Below are 20,715 nucleotides of genomic sequence, written 5' to 3'. Positions count from 1 at the left end.
TCAGAGGGAGACAGGTGGCCTGGCAGGAGATGGGTGCAATAGAGAGTGTATCAAATGTAGCTTAAGTGGAAATTCAGGGAATAAAAGGCGGATAAATGAGGGGAGAAACTTTTTTAGGGCTGCGGAAGAGTGAGAAAGTGTGGAAATTCAGCATAGCAGTTGGACAGTATGCCAAAACACCTAAGAAATATCACAGTGTTTTTTCAAAAAGATAAATCTGACTGGCTGGAAGAAACTGAACATGATGTAACTGTAATGCAGAGGAGGGGAGTGATGGTGAGAGAGAGTGGAGTGAGTTTCTCCGTGGTAGTCATTCCAGCCCACTAGCATTGGCAACAGACGGAGTGATCCTTTGACCTCAGCTTGAACGCATACCACCTTTGACAGAGATAACACAGCATCAAAGCACTCATCCAGCCCAGCAGTGTGAACTGCTAACATTACCTCGGGCACAAGCACATACACCCCAAAATAAATCTATATCCTTAGCATAACAACTGCAATGCTGTGACCACTACAATATATACTTTGGATATGTCTCATTGAAGTCAGATCTTGGCTTTTTAAAGTGGCTGAGCAGCTGTTGGTGACGGGGAAACACAGTGGAAAGACTGAAATCATTGCAGTCAGCAGCCAGCAGACCAGAGGATCCCAGAAGGAAATAATTCACATTCAGGCTGGACTGGATGGAGTGCGGGTCTGAGACCATTTCTAAACATGGCTGTGAATGTCTGGTTAGAAACAACTAACTCTGTATTAGAATCATGTAGTGAAATTACTACAGTTTTTGCAAGTAATATTGATAATTATAGCTCTGATAGAGCTTTACTTAAACACCCAGAGAAAACGTCTTAAATCCAGGTTATATAGAGTCCTGGGCTGCAACTAACACTTTTATTATATTAGTTTTAGATTCATGGGTAAATTGGTTGGTCTACAAAATGTTCCCTCCAGTTTCTGAAAGTCCAATGTGATGCCCTCAAATATCTTGTTTGTCATTCCAAAATTCAAAGATTTTCCATTCAACATCACAAAATCTCCATATTCGAGAGCTTTAAAACAGCATTTTCTGCCATTTTTGCTCTTCAAATTAATATCAACATATCAATCAAAAATAGTAAGCAATTATTGTTCATGTTGATCGACTCAATGGATTAGCTGGTCAGCTGTTGCAGCTCTAAATGACCATAGATAAATGTATCAACTAGTCATGAAACACAAGCAATTAACCAGCCAGTAGGCTCATATCCCAGAGTCAAATCCCCATGGTCTACTTGACACAGTTAACACCTCACCTAATTAAACTCACTCAACTTATCTGTCACTTTTCCTAACAGAGAAACAGCACCACAGACAGACAGTATAGCTGATTTAACAGAATGTTGGTTCATACTTGGCTTGGCGTTGATGACCACCTTCTCCCCAGAATGAGGTGTTGTGTAGCGGGTATTTTCGGCCATGTCCTCGCTGGATCCAAACTCTAGCACGTCCACGAAGCTCAAAGGCACGCTCCACTTGAGGAGGAACTTCTGGTCGGGGGGGGCATTGCCACTGCTGCTCCCGCTGCCATCCTGACATCTGGACAGAGCCCAAAGAGATGGAGGTCATGAGACAAAGTGGCTCTGGTTCATATTGTTCTTAACATCTTGTTTGTGGACAAAAAATGTCTCTTCTGAAAATGTGTGAGGGGAAAATATGAGTGCAAGAAAAGATGGTGAAGAGAAAAAGAATAACATCAGTGAGGTAGAGAAGGCCAACAAAAGGTAAGATGAAATATATTTCACTCAGAGGCAGTTTGTGCTGACCAACATGTTACAATTACAGGACAGAAGCTGAAAAGCACAGAAATTGGAATCCCCTAACTTTTTGCTAAATAACAAGGTATTTTGGGTCCGACCCAATGAGGGGAAAAGCCAACCTAAGGTTACACTTATTTACAACTACTTACCATGTTTCTCTATACTTGAGTTTTATTTCATTTCAGTGGATTTTAAGTCCGATTTGATGGTCAGAAAAATCCCGTTACATTAAATATTCCCTAACAAAAGGCAAAGTGAAAATAAACTATCCGTTTCTAATTTTGTAAAATGGTTAAAAGATTATAGGACAATGCGACCGGAGAGCAGCAGAAGGTGCACATTAAGGTAGACAGTAAGAACAGGTCTTGTTTAGCGGTCACTCTTACCGGATATTGGGCGTGGCACACATGAGGACATCGTTGAGCAGGAAGAGGCGTCGCTCCTTCGTTTTGATGATTTCACCACGCTCATTGTAAACCGTCTCCACCATGTCGTCTGAGCGGATCAGGTAGCGGCTGCCGTTACTCAGAAGCTAAAGGATAATGGTAAATATAGTTTAAGAAAATATCCTCTATACAAGCGACAGCAAATGTTACCATGATTATTCATACATTTTGCAAACTTGGTGACTTCACATTATCAGTTTTGATCTTTCTCTTTGTTTCAGTACCTAGCTAACAACACCAAGTTCAGTAAGGTAATGTAAACGATAAAGAGACTCAGAGTCAGAGTGAACCATCTCATTTGATTGGTTCACACAAGAAAAATCAATCCTTTTATTTATCTCTGGGTATTGTAACACTCACAAATCAGTCTGGTCAGGAACCTTCGTCTCATGTTATCACACGCTGCCTTCTCCCATGTTTCTCTCATATTCTACTGTACACTTTTGGTACCAGCCTACAGTATGTGGCAGCTATCAACAGTGGCTCTCAGCAATCAAAGGCCATGAGGAACAAAACTCCTCTGCCCAATGTAGATTGTCCTGTAAACACATGCTCCTACACTAAATAACAGAGTGGGTAGCTGCAGATAGACAAATAATTACACCTTTGGGGAAGCTGGTATTGTGTGTGAAGCCATGCGCTAAAAATACGCTATTCAGGCAAAAGAACACTTGAGAAAATGTGAAGCTCAATTGCCTGATGGCCGCCCACACTGGGACGGAGAGAAATGCCATACATATGCTAAAATAGTCAAAGCTCCGCCAAAAGTGTGCACACTGAGCAATGAGTGAATCATCAACTCTAACCACTCAGGAATCAAGAACACAGAGCTACAGCATGATACTGTACATTGAAAACTGCATACGAATGTACGTCAGAGCGGACAGTGAGCAGACCTTGTTGAGGTAGCGCTCATTCATGGCCTTTGCGATGTGACGGATCTCGCAGCGCTGGTCGGCCTCCCTCTTCTTCTCGTTGAGTTTCTCTGCCAGCGTCTCCAGTTCAGTCAGGGCCATCTGCAGGGGCAGCCGGTCAGCGTGGCCCACTGGGGTGTTCTTCAACATGTCCTGATGAGGAAGCACAGAGGAGTCATGCTGCAGTCTTACACGGCATCCTAACTTGTATTCATGTTCCTGTTTTATTCATGTTTTATCGTCTTTGCTTTTTAATGTTTATAATGTGTTTCCGCTGCACTATTTCTTAATGCTCTTAATGTGTATCATTTTTGTAAAGCACTTTGAATTGCCTTGTGGTGAAAGGTGCTATATAAATACACTTGCCTTGCCTTTAGTCAGTCATTGATTAAGTACTGTACATAAAATCTGCACTGTTTGCACAGTAACTTTGACGGCACACATACATGTAAATATATTTAACAATCCGGAATCAAATACTGCATGTATATATGTTCACTTAATTCATCTCTTATTTTAACAGCTACTTACCTGTATATCATTGTTATTGTATCTTTAATTAAGTTAATCTTGTGTGAATCTGTACTGTCCTGTTTCTCCATCTCACTCTGTTGCTGCTTAAACTCCTGAATTTCCCCACGGGGATTAAGAAAGGTCCATCTTATCTTATCTTATCTTATATACACAAAGGACAAATCTCAAAGTGCTTTATAACGGTTTCATTCATGAAAAGAAACCCTACTTTACAAGTCCTTAATCTAAATAATCTTGTCCAACAACATTGAAAGCATACCCTCTCCCACACATCCATAACATATCTATGTAGCACACATGACATGACCATAGACTGTATATATAAAGGACATGACCTAAGAACCTGTGTCGTCTAAAAACGGCTGTAAAACATGTTCCTCCTTAAAGAAAGCAACCCAGTGTCCTACATTTTCTTATGTTTTCTAGAAGAGACAATCTAATAATCCAGGGCAGGATAAAAAACGATTTGAAGATTTCCACTCAGAGCATTTCCCTCACCTCCTCTCAAGGGCTTTGATTAACGTGTATGGAGCTCCCTCTGCTGTCAAATAATATACTACACTGTCTTCTGTATACTGCAGTTTGGAGCTTGAAAGTAGGACACCGCCTTAATTACGCATGCCGATATTATTTCCATGGCCTAGGGGGAAGTTCAGTCAATATTTGTGAACACGAGCTTCTCTCTCTCAAAGCCACAAACCACAGAAGTAAGTCTCACAGTTGTGATGTAGACAATGAATAGGAAACTGATTGTGTGGACCCACAGGATGTTTGTATATCTTTTCTATTGTAGTGTTTTCAGGTTGCGAAACAGAAATCTAGTGAGAGTCATTGATGACATTTCAATTAATTGTCTATGAAGCATTTCCAGAATGAATACTTAGATTTAACTATACATGAGTTTTAGCCCTCTAGTTTTTGGAGTTTGGAAGACAGCTGTTCATGTTTTACAATATGTTTCGACACTATTAGACCATGAGAGAACATTTATACATGTTGACAGAAGGTTAAGTTCATCTATAGAATAAGAATTCATCATACCTGAAGGAGCAGAATGAACTGTGGGAATCTCTGGATAGGTTTCATCATCAGGCCGTACAAAGTCATCCGGTCACTGCTGGTCTCCTGGCGATGCTGTAGGGGAAGATGGGTTAGAATGTGTGGTGAGGAACCGGTCTAAAGATTAAAAGGATGAATAAGGCTAATATGCACGCTAGCAAGGTACAGATATGTATTTACCAGGCTAATTCATGTGCATATGAGTAGATTTATCTGAGATATTTTTAAATGAGGAAACAATTCGATATGTCCTGCATTCAATGTTATCGGCTGCAAGATTTTCAGTTTATGAATGGTTTTAACGGTGTCTGTAAAGCTTTTCTGGTAAAATGCACGATACAATTATTTTAAAAGATGTCTATGCAAATACAATGATATGTAACAATATGTATGGCACCGTTTTCACACTGCAATGTTGTTCAAGTTTTCAATTTGACACATGAATGCGTTTTTCTCAAACCTTGAGGAATTCCAGGAAGCCAGGTTTGGCGGCACACGTCTTCCTAACCACTGCCATTGCAGTGCTAAAGTTGTTCACAAACTCACAGTAGGCATCCAACACCATGGACTTTGAGAACTGTTGAGAAACAAAACGTTTCAACACATTGCAGGAACATACTGATACTGTACCAGTTTTGAAAGACAAATGATATCAGCAAATATTCCTAAAATAGGTTTCTTTTGTACAAGTTCTGTTGTTTAATTTGGCATGACAGTAGTGAGGTGATGAGGGCACAGAGCAGACTTCACATAGGTCAAACTGCCCCTCGGATGTCATGCCAGGGTTCAATTCCCGTACAAAAACAAGGAAGTAAAGTGATTATGTTTAACATATTGGTGAACATCTTGGATACAAAGTTTAAGAATAACAGCCTCGGCTTACCGATGCAACAAAGACATCCCCAATCATTTCCAGGCTGTCCCACTCCGCCACTCGGCTTGCCAGGGCAATTTGGAACAGGAAGTGGGACTGCAGGATCTCACGCACACGATAAAAGGTCATCTTCAGTTTCCTGTCGCTCAGCAGCCTCGGCTCAAGTTCTGACAGGGGCTTCTCGTATTGCTGAAAAAGCAGACAAGATGAAATGTAGAAACAAAACATATCAAAGTAGATTTGACATCACTGCAGCCACACGTGCATACCTCTAGTATCCTTTTCAGTGCTTCAAGATAGTTCTTCTCACTCTCCAATATAGATTCCAGTATACATCTTCTCACCAGCTGTAAAGAGAAAATACCAAACCATGGCATTGTTTTTATTTAAAAGCAAATTCACACAGAAAAGAGTTACACAAATTGCGATGAAGGGCATGTTCGTTACCTGTTGCTGTGACAGACCCTCAGGGGCTGGACTCAGCACTGGCTCAACATTGAAGCAGTCCACTTCGATGAAGAGTTCAGACTCTTCACCCTCAAAACAGGTCGACTTCCTCTCTGAGAGATTAGGAAAACAGAGCAAGTAAAGGACCTAAAATATATGATTGCAAATGCTGTAGTGAAAAAAAAAGCCAAATGTTGAGGTCCTTTACTCATACTGAAATGTACACTGATTCAACACAACGAGAGAAGAGCTTAACAGCAATAGAGTTTTCTGTTTAAGAAGGAAAATGATATACCATGACAGAATGACTTGGTTTTGATGAAAGAACGTCCCTTCTTCACTGCAGCTTTGGTTTTCTCCAGTCCATCTTTGGTCCCTTCTTTAGCTGCCTTCACCAGCTTTTGCATCTTTGATGAGACAACATACACTGTTATCTATATGGCTAAAGTAACACAAAGTAATGTAGTCCACAATGAATCATTTCAAACCAAGGTTAAGTTTAGTTTACTGTGTCTAAACGTATGGTCTAAACAAAGCTATTGAATTGAAATGAGCTACACATGAAGGGAGTAGTGTTAAAGTAGGGATGAAGATAAAAGGCAGATGGTTTAATACGTGTTAACAGGAGAGTGAAGTTGAGGATGATACAGTAAATGGGACATCTAAAAGTAACAAAGTGTCCGAATACATAATGTTGGAGCTATATATATCTCTTTATATTATTTAATAGTGTAACATTTATTTCCTTGCTGTTTATAGTGTTTATTATTATTATCATTTATTTATATGTATTCTTAGTTAGTGTCATAAGTTAAATAGTTTCTATGCTTTTATTTTGAAGGCATGTTTTGGGCACTGGGTGATTAGAGCACCTGGTGTAATTGTATATATTGGAGACAGGTGGGTGGTGGGAGCCAGAGCACTAGTAGGCAAATGGTTTTTTACCAGGGTGTTTCAAGCCACACAAGGGAAAGCCATAGGAAAGGCTTAAGGAAAGAGATATAGGAAACCTGTTCATTGTATTTTGTTATAGGAATAAAATGCACAACGGAGAATCTTGTCTGGACCTGGATCATTGCCCTGCGTAAGATCCGCTAACTAGTGCCTCAGCGGCTGTATTATTTGAAGTTAATTATCTGTTTTAGTTCTATATGATTTTGGCTGCTACACATCATTCATGTTCTTGTTCTACATTGTAAGTGATACTGTTAATGATACTGTTACAACAGTTTTCAGCTACTTTGAATAACAATCATACATCTCAATATCTGTTTTCTAAGTGTACTTTCACCAACTGTTACATTCAAATATATACTGAGCTTTACAACAACCACCAATGCATACACATGATCTGTATGCAAACCCTTCACCATTACCACCACAAGTCATTCAGGTGAGAGCAGGCTGAAGGTACCGAGTCACTGGGAGACGCCCAGAGGGGTTAGCTAGACTGGGAGTTAAGGGTTGGGACTACTTTGTCTAGCGGAGACGGGCGAGGAGAGCCTCAGGTAGTTTACCTTCTGCTCGTGTTTCTGTTTTAACTGCTGCAGCTCTACCGTTCCCACTGTATTTGCCATTAGATCTTTCATCTTTTTCTCATAGTGATCTTTCAAACGAGTCAGATCTTCAGAGAGCTAAACAAAAGCAAAGCAGGCATTATGGTTATGGTTTTGGAAGGACCGTGCACCCTCCACAACAAATTCACTTTCATTTTAATATACGATGGTTTCTGCTGACCATACTCCTCCAGAAAATGTGCTTTTCCAGAGGGTATGTTCATCGGATCTGTTTTTCTTTCATATATTGGGTCCACTGAAAAATAGCAAAATACAGTTGCACAACATACTGGAATATATATATGTAATATCAGCTGGAAACAGTGTTTTAAACCTCTTATCTAAAAGCTAGCTTTACTACCTAGCTAGATATAGTTGACAAACAAATCTGCCAATGACAGTTTTAATTCTAGCCAACAAAATCACAGATCAGGAAATATAATAATGTGTAAGTGCCAGTTTCTGAGAGTTGTCACGACCACATTATCACAAAATGGTTTCCCCCCCTTCATTTTGACAAACTCAACAATGGTTGTTTCATGTGTAAGTAAATATTTATCAACACCAAACAACATTTAATTACATCTCATTAACTTATGACCATGTTGACAGTTGAATTATTATTAATTCCACAAAACATTAGATTACAGCCAGCTGAAGCTAACCCAGATTGATCTCTTTCAGGGTCAAAGGAACTGTGGATTCCATAACAAATGCACAAATGAACTGTTTAATCCTAAAAAGAATTAAGCACAACTTCATGTAAACAAACACATCACATCTACATCCTAGTGGATAATGTAAAGGGTGTAAAAGAAGACAAGCCCTCACTAATTACAAATATTTACAAATCAATTACAAATAAAATATACCCTTCTTCATCGACTCATGCCCACCTTTAGATATACAGTGATACTGAGAGTTGTTTGTTGGTTGTAATGTTGACAGAGACATGGGAGGGTGATTGTTATACTAACATGGGTTTTCTTCTGGGGGGGCTTTCCTCTCATGAAGGCGTGGGGCAGGCCGTTCTCAGCGCGACCTTCCCCGTCGCTGGCCTCGTCGTAGCTTTCAAACTCACTGGAGCTCCAGCCGTTGTCCAGGGAGCTGCCGCAGCCTCCCTCCTCCCCAAACTCCACGTCATCATAGATCATCTCATCTGGGTCTGTATGAAGAACAGGAACATTCAACCCAAAATACTAAAGGACACAGCCTACAGAACCATTGATCCGTTTCCATCTAAGCTCAGTAGCATAAGTGTTATGATGTATATGTAGATAAACACAATTAAATGTCATGCACTCAAATACAATAGCCTTACAATTATTACTGTTTTTGTAAAGCTTATAATGCTGATAGCAGGTTAAAGGTGTGATAAATGTACGTGGTCATTTTCAGAGCAATAGCCTTTTCCCAATGTACAACATTGTGTTATACCATAATGGGTTCCTGTAGTAGTAAAAAGCTAATTTAATCAATGTATTGACTGGTGAGTTGATTGGATTGCAACTTCAATTAATATCTAAAATATATATAAATTCAATACAATTGGAAGTGAAAGTAAACAATGCTGACAGACTTAAACCTACAGACAGGAAGTAAAATACTGAATTTGTTAAATGTTTTTTTAAAGAGTTTCACAAACCTGTGTTGGAGTCAGAGTTCTCTCTGGGCACGTCATCGTAAATCACCTCATCTGGATCTAAAGCATACAAAAAACAGCTAATTCATGATTTCCCACATCACAAAAATGTTCACACAACGAGCAGGATGCAATGTAGAAAGGATCTAAAAGAAAAGCACACGCACTCACATACACAAACACACACACACGGGTCTGCTTCCTCAAAAGAACAGGGAAGGAAGTGTCTGGGAATTCAATGGTGTCAAAAGAAGAAGGAAAGAAAAAGCTAACAGCACCATGAAGGCATGCACTGAGTGGAGAAGCAAGTACAGAGAACTGAAAGCAGTGATCTATTAATGGAAATGATGCATGCATCTGTGCTCGATGTACGATTGTTGTGGATTGTTCCTTACTTTCCATCCATGCAGTGTTGGCAGGATCAGAAGCCCATTTAGCCAAAGCATCCTCTTCTCTGATAGGTGGATGTTCCTCACTGAAAACACTTGAGAACATATTGAAATAAGCAAAAGTGCAACTCGACAAACGATTGTATAGTTTAAAGAGAGAAGTAGCTCTTGCATTATACTAAAAATAAAATACAAATGCAACACATTTCAACAAGGGCAAATAGACATTGAGTTCAATAGGATTAATACAAATGAAGGAATAAGTCTTACACAAAAAAAGAACGATAAGACTTATTAAATATATAGGTCTACTGCTGTCATTTAAAAATGTTGACAGCGGCTGCATTTCTTATAACTCAACAAGCTGTGTTTACTATTATCTTGGGCGTATCATTTTGATATAATGCATATTTATTGATAGTTAGTGAGTATAGCTGAAAATAAGGAACATACTTTGCATACCTCTCTAATGATAAAGGATTTAGCGTTAAATGTAATAAATCCCTGCTGTAGACCTGCTGTATACATACCTGTCAACAGCGGTGCTGCCAGTCTCAACCACAGTGACTGAAGAAGGAAAGACAGACAACTTTACAAAAAACAACACTTGTACAACACATTACATTTTCTTGCATGTAACCATGTTTGTAGGTCCTTTGGTTGTCTAATCGAAGAACAAAAGCTGCAATGTAAATTAGAGTATGAACGTAAGTATCATTATTTAATTGAAATGTTTCTGCATGTCCTGCTGTATGGCATGGAACCCCAAATGCTCTCCCAATACCAAGATGTAGAAACTCAGTTGTAACTGTGTTCATATGCCACTAGGGGTCACTGATGATTCCAAATATCCATTATTGCCCCGAATTTAGTTTAGATGATATTTCCCTATACATGTGCCTCCATACATTTAACCTGACATGTACTCAAGTCTAAACTCTAGGATAAGATACATCCGATGTACTTTCTCAGAACAAGTCATGGCAAAGGTGATAACTTTGGCAGAATGTCCTTGCTTTGTATATCATGTCCAGGACTCGCAGATTGCTTTGGTCATAGAGTTTTAAACATGAAGGATATTAAAAACTATTTTACTAAAATAAAGTAGACTGAGTATTTCATCCTGTAGTGACCTTGGTGAGATAATGACAGTGTAATCAGACTCCTCAGCATGCCAGGCCTCAGGCGTGGAGAAGTTACTGCTAGTTTTTATGGAAACCGGAAAAATCCTCGCAGCCAACCCAGATCTTTGGGGAGGGCTAAATGTAGTCCCTACTTCCTTGTGGCAAGGCTTTAGGAAAAACAAAGGCAGAGGACAGAAGTAGCTGAGACAGCGTTTAGGTGTCATAGCTCTGTAAATCTAGGTCTTAGTGCAGTGAGAGGAATCATTTCACTCAAACTAAAAATAATAAACAGGGCCTTAATGTCCATAGAATACATATGTTTCCTCTTACATGTAATACTAATAATCAGTCTACATTGTTGTGGTGTGAGTCACAGAGTGTTAGAGATATCGGCCATGGAACTCTAGTACGTGTAGTGTACATGTTTATTTGCTTTGCCTTGACCACTTCAAGCCATCGAGTTCCATTATATTTGAAAGAAGCAACTTCTCTACAGCCAAAAGGTAAAATAAGTATTTCAATATTTGGGGTGCACTGTGCCTTTAAGTACTTTCAGAATGTCCCTGCTGCAGGCTCTACTTTACCATCCTCGTCCATGGAGAGGTGTCTGATGATGACGGGTGTGGTGTAAGCCGGTGTGATGAGCGGGACTCCTGAGGGCGTAGCATAGCCGCAGGGCACTGGGACTGAGTATCCTGAAGTGATGCCAGCGGGGGTGCTGAGGATATCCAGGACTTCCCCTTCCCGCTCCTTGGGCTCCACTGGAGAGGAGGGTCCCTGCTGCAGCTCAAGCTGCTGCAGTTGGAAAGGGTTGATGTCAATCACAGAGTAGGGGTTGACTTTGCCCTTAGAGGAGTCCGGGCCTGGGCTGCCTGGTGAGGACAGGAGATACATCACAAGATACATTAGATTTCTAGAAAATGCCATGTCAGACACATTGATATTTAAATAAATTGCAAAACATTAACGTAACGTTTAGATGTAAAAAGAGTAATTTTCTATAAGCATCTCTAGAAAACCAAATTATTTTCATTATTTTTACGGTCTTTATTTTTCTGAACTTCTGAGGTAAACAGCTATAGTACTACCAACGCAACATTACCCTCTTCAAAAAAAGGAGGATATAGTGTATTAGCATTGTATTGTGTTTTGTATTTATCATTTCCATATATGCATTGCTGTCATTTAGTCTACTCACATACAATACTTCTGCTGATTTTCCGAGTGAATTTTGGTCATTTCAATACCTAGTAGGGGTGTAACGGTACACGTACCCGTACCGAAATTATTCGGTACGGGCCCTTCGGTTCGGTACACGTGTGTACCGAAGTGTACCGAACGAATATAACGTTAAACGTAAAAAAATTGAGAACGTGAACAACTTCTTGGAAGTAATCTCAGGTGCTGCGTCGCAGCATTCAGAGTAATTTGCTCACATTGGGTTCAACGCGTCATAGAGCGAGCAAGTCATTTCATTGGACGAGAGGCATACTATGAGAGCTGGTCAGAGGGATGCGTTCAAATTTAGTCAGTAATTTGAGGAACTGTCGAAAATTAATGGCGAACGCAGATAAAGTTGAGCTCGAAAATCCTCCAGCATCATTGAAGTCTCCGGTTTGGGAACATTTTGGTTTCGCAGTTACGTTCAAGGATGACGGACAAAGACAGGTGGACCGAACCAAAGCTGTTTGTCGGCATTGTTCAACTAAAATTGGTTACGTGGCTGGCAATACATCAAACTTGCACTCTTGAAAAGGCATCACCCGAACGTGAATATCACCGGTACCAAAAGAAAAATTACTGAAGTGCAAACCCAACTCCCGCTAGCATTTAAGCCTCCACCAATCGCAAAAAGTTCAGACCTAGCCAAAGCTATTACAAACGCCAAATATCCTTATGTTGCCATGTTAGCAAAGCGCTACCTGGCTGTTTCTGCTACCTCTGTCCCTAGAGAGGGTGTTCTCCACAGCAGGAGACATTGTTAGTGCCAGCAGATCTGCCCTTTCGGCAAGCAATAGGCGCATTCACACCGCGGTACTTTTCCCACAAAGGTTCATGCGATCTTAGTTCATGAGAACCTTTTTACCCCCCTCGAAAGTCCCTGCTAGAGAGCAGGGACTTTCGAGTGGCTCTTTTGTGAGAAAAGAGCTATATTTCTGATTGGCTGGGCGGATTACAAACCACGCCCCGTAAAACTCCCAAAAAGTTTTGTGAAGCCGCCATTTTATTATCCTTGCGTTAGCATTATTAGCATTAGCATTAGCCCAGCGCAGAAACGCAGAGAGACTAATTTATGGCAACACAAAATAAAACATGGGAGCGGTGGAGATGAGGAGGTGTCGGCGTTCTGGCGATTTACTCGGAAGGCTTCAGTAGAAGCTGCTGGGACTCCCAGCAGCTTCTACTGAAGCCAGTCCCCAACTCCGGGGACTTCCGGCCGGGGACTTTGGGCGGCAGTATACGCCGTGAACTGGTTTGCGGCCTGCCAGTAAACCCAAAGCAGAAGAAGAAGAAGTGACGTCAGCGCCTTAATTTGCCTAATCCTCCCCCAGGGATTTATTCCGGTGTGAACGCGATCTGTATTTAGTTCATGAGAACTAAAGAGTTCTCATGAACTAAGTTCTCATGAACCTTTGTGGGAAAAGTACTGCGGTGTGAATGCGCCTAAGGTGGACAAGTTCATCTTTCTTTAAAAAAAACATGAAAATACAATGACAAGCAAGTCATAATGTCAAACTGGCTGCTTAGGTAATGTACAGTACAGTTCAAATACAGATGATTTCAGTTAATCGAAATGCTGCACCTTAATGTTTATTTTATTATATTTTGTATTTATTTGAGTGAATACATTATCCACAGTTTAATAATAATAAAAAAATATATATATATATGTTTTGTTTTGTGAAAAAAAATTCTGCTGTACCGAAAACGTACCGAACCGAACCGTGACCAAAAAACCGAGGTACGTACCGAACCGAAATGTTTGTGAACCGTTACACCCCTAATACCTAGACAACTTAACCAAACAACTACAACACATTTTTTCAAAGCTTACAGTCATTGGCATTCACACATATCCAAAATGGGCATTTTTTAAGCAGCTCTGGGTAAGGTACACAGTTGGTTGGAATAAGAGATTCCGATAAGCGGTCAATTTGAGAGGCCAGAGAATCCAGGGATATGTTATTAATAGCCAATGGAGGATTTCATGTTGATAGAAATACAAAGGAATGAATGTGTATGTGCATGTTCAATTATGCATGCTTTACAAGGATAAAAGCTGAACAATAATTGCAGTGTTGACATCCCATGAGAGAGAGTAGAGCCTGGCCCTGCCTGCTGCTGCTGTCATGGCTTCAGTGATAAAAGCCAGACAACCTCCAGCAGCAGGCAACCAGAGATACAAGGTGTCAAGAGAGAGACAGACTGCACCACTTGAACCTGAACTGAAGGAGCTGGGTATCAGCCAGATAATGTACACAAACATGAAGGGGGGAATGTGGGGAATGTTTGATTGCGGCTGGAAAATATCAGCAGTCATCTCATTTCCATACACAACTGTATTAGAGGAAGGGCTAATACTCTCCCTCCGCTGGAGCCAACAATAACATGTCAACACTTTTGGGACGCAAACCTGTTCTTCCAGGGTCCGTCTCTGCCTCATCATCAAGAAGAGGGGGTGGAGCTGGTGGTAAATCTGTCTCCATGTCATCAGCCCCCTCTGCAGCAGATGTCCACTCTCCTCCTGCTGCTGCTCCACCTGCTGTGGAGGATGCGCTTGCAGCAACTGGTTCCTCTGCTGATGATGGAGCTGTGTGGGGTGTGATGGAGGGTGCTGGGGGGTCCGGGCTGAGTAGATGCCCCTCAGGGGGACTAACCACTGTCATGTCCTGATTCTGATCATTACTGCTGGGGGGTAGAGGAGCTGGAGGTGGAGGGGGTGGGCGGTCAGCCTCAGGGACATCATCACCACTGTCATCAAAGTCGAAGGCTTCCCCCTCCTCTTCATCAGCTAAATGGGGAACATTGTCTGCCAACACTGAAAACAGAGATACGGTTCAGACATGTTCTGGGCCATATAACAGAAATGTCCATTTTATGATGAAAAAAAAAGTGTGTAGGATCTACTTTCAAAGAATATTCAAATAATATGTATTGGGGATGCACCAATGTATCAGTAGTAACATTGTTTTACTACACAAAACAATCAGGATGTGTTAAATAAATATATCTATACAAATGTAATACAGATATCTTGATTTCTTGGATAGCTTCAATGTTTTGTAACCTATTTACTCCAAATAAATGTAGCATTTTATTAACAGAAAAGTTGGACACAACTCTTTTTACTTGATTTGAGTAATTTGCCAAAAAAAATAGTTATTTTTTATTGAAAACTCTTTATTTGTATTAGCTTAAATATCATGTGACCTAATCACAAAGCATAGTTTTACTAGACTAGAAAAGTGGGACTATTTTATGTCAACATTTATAAAAATTAAGCCGTTTTTTCTTAGAAATTCTGATTTATTTCCAAGTAGCTTCTTTCAGTAACTTCCTTTGCATTCGACACATTGACTCACAGTCCATGTCAGAATAACATTCATAAGATATTAGAGGAATAACAAGCAGAGCTCTGTGATGACAGGCAGGCTCATCATACCACACTGTATGCTTTTGAGGATTTGGCTGAACATAAGGATTTAACTCTTTAAACTGTGGGTGGCAGTTGTAGTCCTTGGGCTGTTAAAGTTAAAAGACTGAGCCACAAACAGACTTATAATTAAGGGTGGGGTCTACTACAGCAGTAGGTTTTCTTACAGACATTTTTACAGTTGGGATTTGCTCCGAAGTAGCACATCGGCTGTTTGACTTTATAAGCAAAACCAACCAGGGCAGAGCTCTAAGACACAGTCAGGGTTCAAAGGCGTCACACTCGCATCAGAGCCTTCACTTGGCAGCAGACAGGAAGGGAACAACAAATGTCTTTCCAGTTTCCACGCTGCAATTAAGCCGGCAGGAAAAGGGAGCTGTTACTCCCTCCAGTGAGGAGCACAGCCTGAGTTTTGCATCATCTGATGTATAGTGTGGGCCGGAGTGAGTGAAGCTCAATAAAGAGAAAGTAAACAGATGTGGAATGTAAAACCTGGCATCATGCTTTGGCCCTTAGAGCTGAATGTGTAAGGAAGGTGTTTTAGGTTTAATTCAGTAGTGCAGTGAAAGAAAAAAGGAGAGAAAACATTCACAAAATGCACCCTGAATTGAATACTGTGGAAAATATTAGGAAATCCTTTAAACAGGGTTCACAGAGGGATACACTGAGTCACATCCACAGAGCCTGAAAGGAAGGAACTCCCATTCTCACCACTTCTCAAGGGTTGAAGATGTTCCTATATAAGTCACATTTTAGGAGTTCTCCTAAGCGTCCTATGATAATATCTGTGTCACAGTTTTGATGGCTAGCATACCACAGATTCTTTGTGAGCTATTTCATCAGTAGTCACAGCTTGATTGTATTCAACTCACAGTCCAAAGCCTGACTCTAATATCCTGACTGTGTTCCCAAAGAAAACAGAAAATTCCAATTTAGTGGTCGACGAGTACACAATGTCACCGTGAGCATTCTATGCCGAACTCGCTCAGTTGGGAGAGCGTTAGACTGAAGATCTAAAGGTCCCTGGTTCGATCCCTGGTTTCGGCATTTAGACCTCTTCCCTTCAACCCCAGGCAATTTTGAGATGCAGTGTAAACCCTTCATAAAGCGTTCCTGTAACACCTGGGATCCACCTTTCCCTCTTGACATGTTTAGCTTTCCCTAGATTTCCCATGTCCTTCCCGTCAGACCTGGTCAACTGAAGCATTTATGTGACCATAAAAATCTACTGATAAGGTTATTCATTACACACACTTACCATCAAAAGAACCACGTTAGCTGTTAGAACATGCTGTGTTTAGCCTGCAGGCCTGAGCGGTCCAATGAAAGTGACCAGGTACATCTTTCTCACACTCCCTGCAGCAAACCTAGTAGCTTTGAAGTCCCTCACAGCAATGTACACAGCTCTAAATCACCAGTAGCATTCCCTCAGGCTTTGACAGGTAGTTGTTCCACCCTGTAGTCAGTGTGTGAAGGAGCGATCTGTGACTAATGGTCCGGGTCGACTTTGCGACCCCATGTCCATCTGCAACTGTGACTAACGTTGCACAAAAAAAGAGAGGTGCCAAGAGCAAACCTGGAAACAGAGCTGCTATCTGTCGTTTTCCATCTGTGAAATAATGAATGGTGTCATGTGTATTCATATCTGCCAATAATTGCTACAATTTGCACTCAGATCCTCTCGGTGTGGTGTCAATGTGAAACACTTGACTTTGCCAAAAGAGAACAGGACCTGATTTTATTGGATTTGGCCAGATGACCAGTCACGACTAGCCATCCAATAGTACATCTGCAACTATGAGTCCATTGATAGTTGGCAGTCAGGGTACGCATGCCTGCAGCTTAATTATGGAGAGTGCTGGATGTCGACCTTACTCTACAGTGCAAGCACACATACTGTATATATTCTGATTTCATTCATAAAATCCCTTAACTGGAAATAAAAAAGTATCTGTACTTCTCTCACCTTTCTACCCTAGTGATTATGTAAAATGCAAGATCATGGAGAGATATACATGCTTGCACACTGACATGCATTCCCTTGCTGAGGTGCCCATTGTCAATTCATAATTACAATATGGATTCTGTTCTGTGGTCCTATCGCCACTCTGCCACATAATGGTCTGCTCAAATGAGTCACCGGGTTACGATCTGCTCCAGCATCGCCCTGGCAACAAAGCAAGTGACTGGCCAGCTGGAGACGAAGCATTTCTCGGTCCTGTGTCTATCCCCCGAGGCTGTGTGTGTTCGTGTGTGTATTCAGTTTAATACTGAGGCACATTGTCTGGTATTCACAGCAGCGCAGCACATTTGACCCTTCTTACTCCCTCGCTGCTCTGCCCACACACTCCCCAGCCGTGAAGAAGAGGAGGAGAGGAATCTGTGTTGTTTACTCTTTATACTGTCCAGCTTCAGGAGCCCTTCAGGAAGTCATGTGACCACAAGATGACCTACAGAAGCTAGCAGGTCACACTAAAGTCTGACACTGTAATCTTAAGTAAACCACAAACATACGTGACAAGAGTAAACACAAAGTAGTTTGGAGTTTGGCAATACAGCATCTCACAATCTTCTATCAGCTCTTTGTGGATTTTTTAAGACTCAACTGTGAACTGCTTGAAGTTTTACAAGAAGCTGCAACTAATGATTTATTGCAATGTTGATCCGAATATTATCTGCCATTTAATTTCTTGTTTAAAGGAAATGTCATGTCTTCAGATTTCTCGCTTTTTGAAACCAGCCCAAATATATTCAGCTTGCTATCACATATTTCCCCCACAATATTAGAGGCTGAATGTACAGAGTTTTCCACTGTTGTTGGAACATTTTGATTTAAATTTGACAAAGTCTTTACGTCTTATCTAACAATCCAAACCTTTGGCCAGTACGGCTATCGAACCTGCAACCTTGGCGTTATTAGCACCACGCTCTAACCAACTGGGCTAACCGGCCGACATTAACATACATTTTCCAATCTTGTGAATGGCAAAGTGCATGGCATGTGTGAGTGACAAAGCTTTGTTGACTTTACTTTCAGGAGGTGGGGGAGGAAAGTCTTCCCCGTCCATGCTTGCTGCTCTTCTCCTGCACAAGCTCTTCAGACAGCAGCATTAAGGGGATCAACTACGCCAACACAAGTTCCTGAAGAAGAAAGACAAACCACATTAAAAGACAAAATGGAAGGGGTGATTCACACAGTATTTCAAATTAATTTAGTGAGGCACTTCTAGCTCTGCATTTGTAAGCCAGTCAGTCTCTAAAAGCCCAACAGCACTTGTTATTCAGTGTTATTCAATCACAGCAGCACTTTGTCAGCAGAGGCTGTGATGCGGTCACGGTCTGGTACCTTTTGTGTCAACATCAGAATCTGAACCAAAGCTAATTCAGACAAATGACTGAGTGAATGAAAACAAAAGAAGCTCTTATAGTGCTCCTCAGGGACTGTTGAAACTACCACGTGTTGAAGTGTACACAACATTCACACATGCTAATTGTGGGCGTGTGTCATGTGTCAAGGGTAAAAACAGGCTTGTAATCGATACGACAATGTGGAGACATGTGGAGAAACTAGTGTGAAAAGAAGGGTGGTGGGGGTGTTTGTAGCCAAAACAAAACCATTCAAAGCATGGCTCATGGTCAGGTTTTAATTCAAGTTTACTGTGATGATTCTGCCACTAATTCATTTAAAGAGAGTCAACAGTGAACACGAATCCCCTCATTTGTTTACTTATTTGTTTAGTCCTTCAAAACAAGCACATTTACTAAACCTTAAATCAAATGGTTTCCCATTCCCATTTGCAAACTATATTTCAATAAGATCCAGTACATCCATGCTTGGTTTACCAAAGGTTACATGAAGCCAAAGGCTGTCAAATGTATTTTGATGCAACCCAAAACCCAGGAACGTGATTCATGTCTGTGGGTTTCCCTAAACTCTTTTCCTAGAAACTTGACTTCAAAGGACTTCAATGACTTGAACATAAATCCACTATACTATATGGGCAGAAATGGCATTTTTTACAATGTATTATATTACCATTGCTGCTACTTCAACACGTTTATATACCTTTTATTTTTTCCATGGATGTGTACTTTAATTTATTAATGTGCACTTGGATATCTTTTCAATATGTTAGTGCACTATTTTTTGTTTGCCTTTCATTTGCACTGTGCTGTTACAATCTTCATTTCCCCACTGTCTGACGAACAGAGCATGTCTGATTCTGATTTAAGGTGCAGTGGTCATTTGCGATGTTGACGTGGTACTAACCACACATGTTGGCCCAGGGAAATGTCATTAGCATGCTGAGGCAGGAGAGACCTTTGGACTTGCATGGGCATGAGAGACAACACATTCCTCAGCAGCACTGCCTTTGTTTGCAGATGTACAATTTGTATCCAGAGGTGACAGTTTCTGTCAAATGCCTCCGATGGGGAAAAAAAGTACTATTTCCAGACTACTTCAGCTTGCTAGTATCCACAAGAACAGATGACATTGTCATGACATCATGTTAACATATAAAGCACCCATTGTTATGGTATGTATCTTAGCCTCATAGTCCATCTACTGTATGCTACCTCTATAGTTGAATTGAAAACCACAACACAAGTTCCCAACAGTTAACTTCTGACTAAGACAAACCTACACCACAGCATTGCAGCAAACAAGATCCAAAGGATAACTCATTCTGAGTCTCAAAGCTTGTTTTGTCTACAAATAATGTGAAATCCTCTGCTTCTTTGTCCTCCACCCATTTCGCAGGGCACGGTGCCAGAGCAGTGGATGTGAGCACACAGGGCCAGTGTCTGCTGAATACAGTGCGGCTGACAGATAGTGCTAGCGCTAACCGAGGCAGGTAGCGTATGCATAGCCTGAGGAGAAACATCCTACGCCACAGAAAGGCATCCAGAGAAAAGGACAGGAGGAGCGGCTACAATGTCAAATAGTACGACTGACGGCGCGGCCCTCTGTAGGTTACTTTTTTTTTCTTTCTTTTTTTTCAAGATGTATAGCTTGGAGCCACTTGAAGGGGTTTTCCACTGATTTAGTAGTAGTACATTTTAGAGGCAGGAATTCATAAAGTGTGCAGCAGGTAGGTAGGTCTGTAGGTTACACTGCGCAGCCTGAGAAAGTGATGTATGAGTGTGAAACACGTAGTTACATGACACTCGTGGTTTTAAATTGACTGACACATTTTGAAGTGACAACGTACAGCCAAGCCCTGACAGGAGCTTTGAGGGGTGACTCATCTTTCTCGAAACATGCGTAGTTCAACG

The 20,715-nt window shown here is 41.0% G+C and overlaps 1 protein-coding gene and 2 non-coding genes across 5 annotated transcripts in view; 1 reads left to right on the top strand and 2 right to left on the bottom strand.

The window, feature by feature from the left end:
* arhgef10 (Rho guanine nucleotide exchange factor (GEF) 10) overlaps nucleotides 1-20,715 on the bottom strand; it is a 59,718-nt gene that overhangs the window by 32,794 nt on the left and 6,209 nt on the right. Inside the window, exons 2-18 of one of the 3 annotated variants that reach the window (XM_034222289.1) lie at nucleotides 18,470-18,579; nucleotides 14,419-14,823; nucleotides 11,369-11,656; nucleotides 10,191-10,227; nucleotides 9,667-9,755; nucleotides 9,275-9,331; nucleotides 8,607-8,794; nucleotides 7,591-7,707; nucleotides 6,369-6,480; nucleotides 6,074-6,186; nucleotides 5,896-5,973; nucleotides 5,636-5,815; nucleotides 5,213-5,329; nucleotides 4,735-4,827; nucleotides 3,142-3,312; nucleotides 2,186-2,331; nucleotides 1,394-1,578 (exon numbers count right to left, since the gene is read on the bottom strand). In XM_034222289.1, coding sequence (XP_034078180.1) covers nucleotides 1,394-1,578; nucleotides 2,186-2,331; nucleotides 3,142-3,312; nucleotides 4,735-4,827; nucleotides 5,213-5,329; nucleotides 5,636-5,815; nucleotides 5,896-5,973; nucleotides 6,074-6,186; nucleotides 6,369-6,480; nucleotides 7,591-7,707; nucleotides 8,607-8,794; nucleotides 9,275-9,331; nucleotides 9,667-9,755; nucleotides 10,191-10,227; nucleotides 11,369-11,656; nucleotides 14,419-14,823; nucleotides 18,470-18,506 — 2,413 coding nt within the window. In that variant the 5' untranslated portion in view covers nucleotides 18,507-18,579. The remainder of the gene's footprint in view (nucleotides 1-1,393; nucleotides 1,579-2,185; nucleotides 2,332-3,141; nucleotides 3,313-4,734; nucleotides 4,828-5,212; nucleotides 5,330-5,635; nucleotides 5,816-5,895; nucleotides 5,974-6,073; nucleotides 6,187-6,368; nucleotides 6,481-7,590; nucleotides 7,708-8,606; nucleotides 8,795-9,274; nucleotides 9,332-9,666; nucleotides 9,756-10,190; nucleotides 10,228-11,368; nucleotides 11,657-14,418; nucleotides 14,824-18,469; nucleotides 18,580-20,715) is intronic. The other 2 variants (XM_034222290.1, XM_034222291.1) reach the window with 2 other exon arrangements.
* On the top strand, nucleotides 16,413-16,485 carry trnaf-gaa. Its single transcript has one exon. It is a non-coding gene; the product is annotated as a tRNA-Phe (tRNA).
* trnai-aau lies at nucleotides 18,317-18,390 on the bottom strand. Its single transcript has one exon. It is a non-coding gene; the product is annotated as a tRNA-Ile (tRNA).

Source organism: Gymnodraco acuticeps, unplaced genomic scaffold (assembly GCF_902827175.1).
Source record: "Gymnodraco acuticeps unplaced genomic scaffold, fGymAcu1.1, whole genome shotgun sequence".
Lineage (NCBI taxonomy): Eukaryota > Metazoa > Chordata > Actinopteri > Perciformes > Bathydraconidae > Gymnodraco > Gymnodraco acuticeps.
This window is presented reverse-complemented; position numbering and strand designations above follow the sequence as displayed.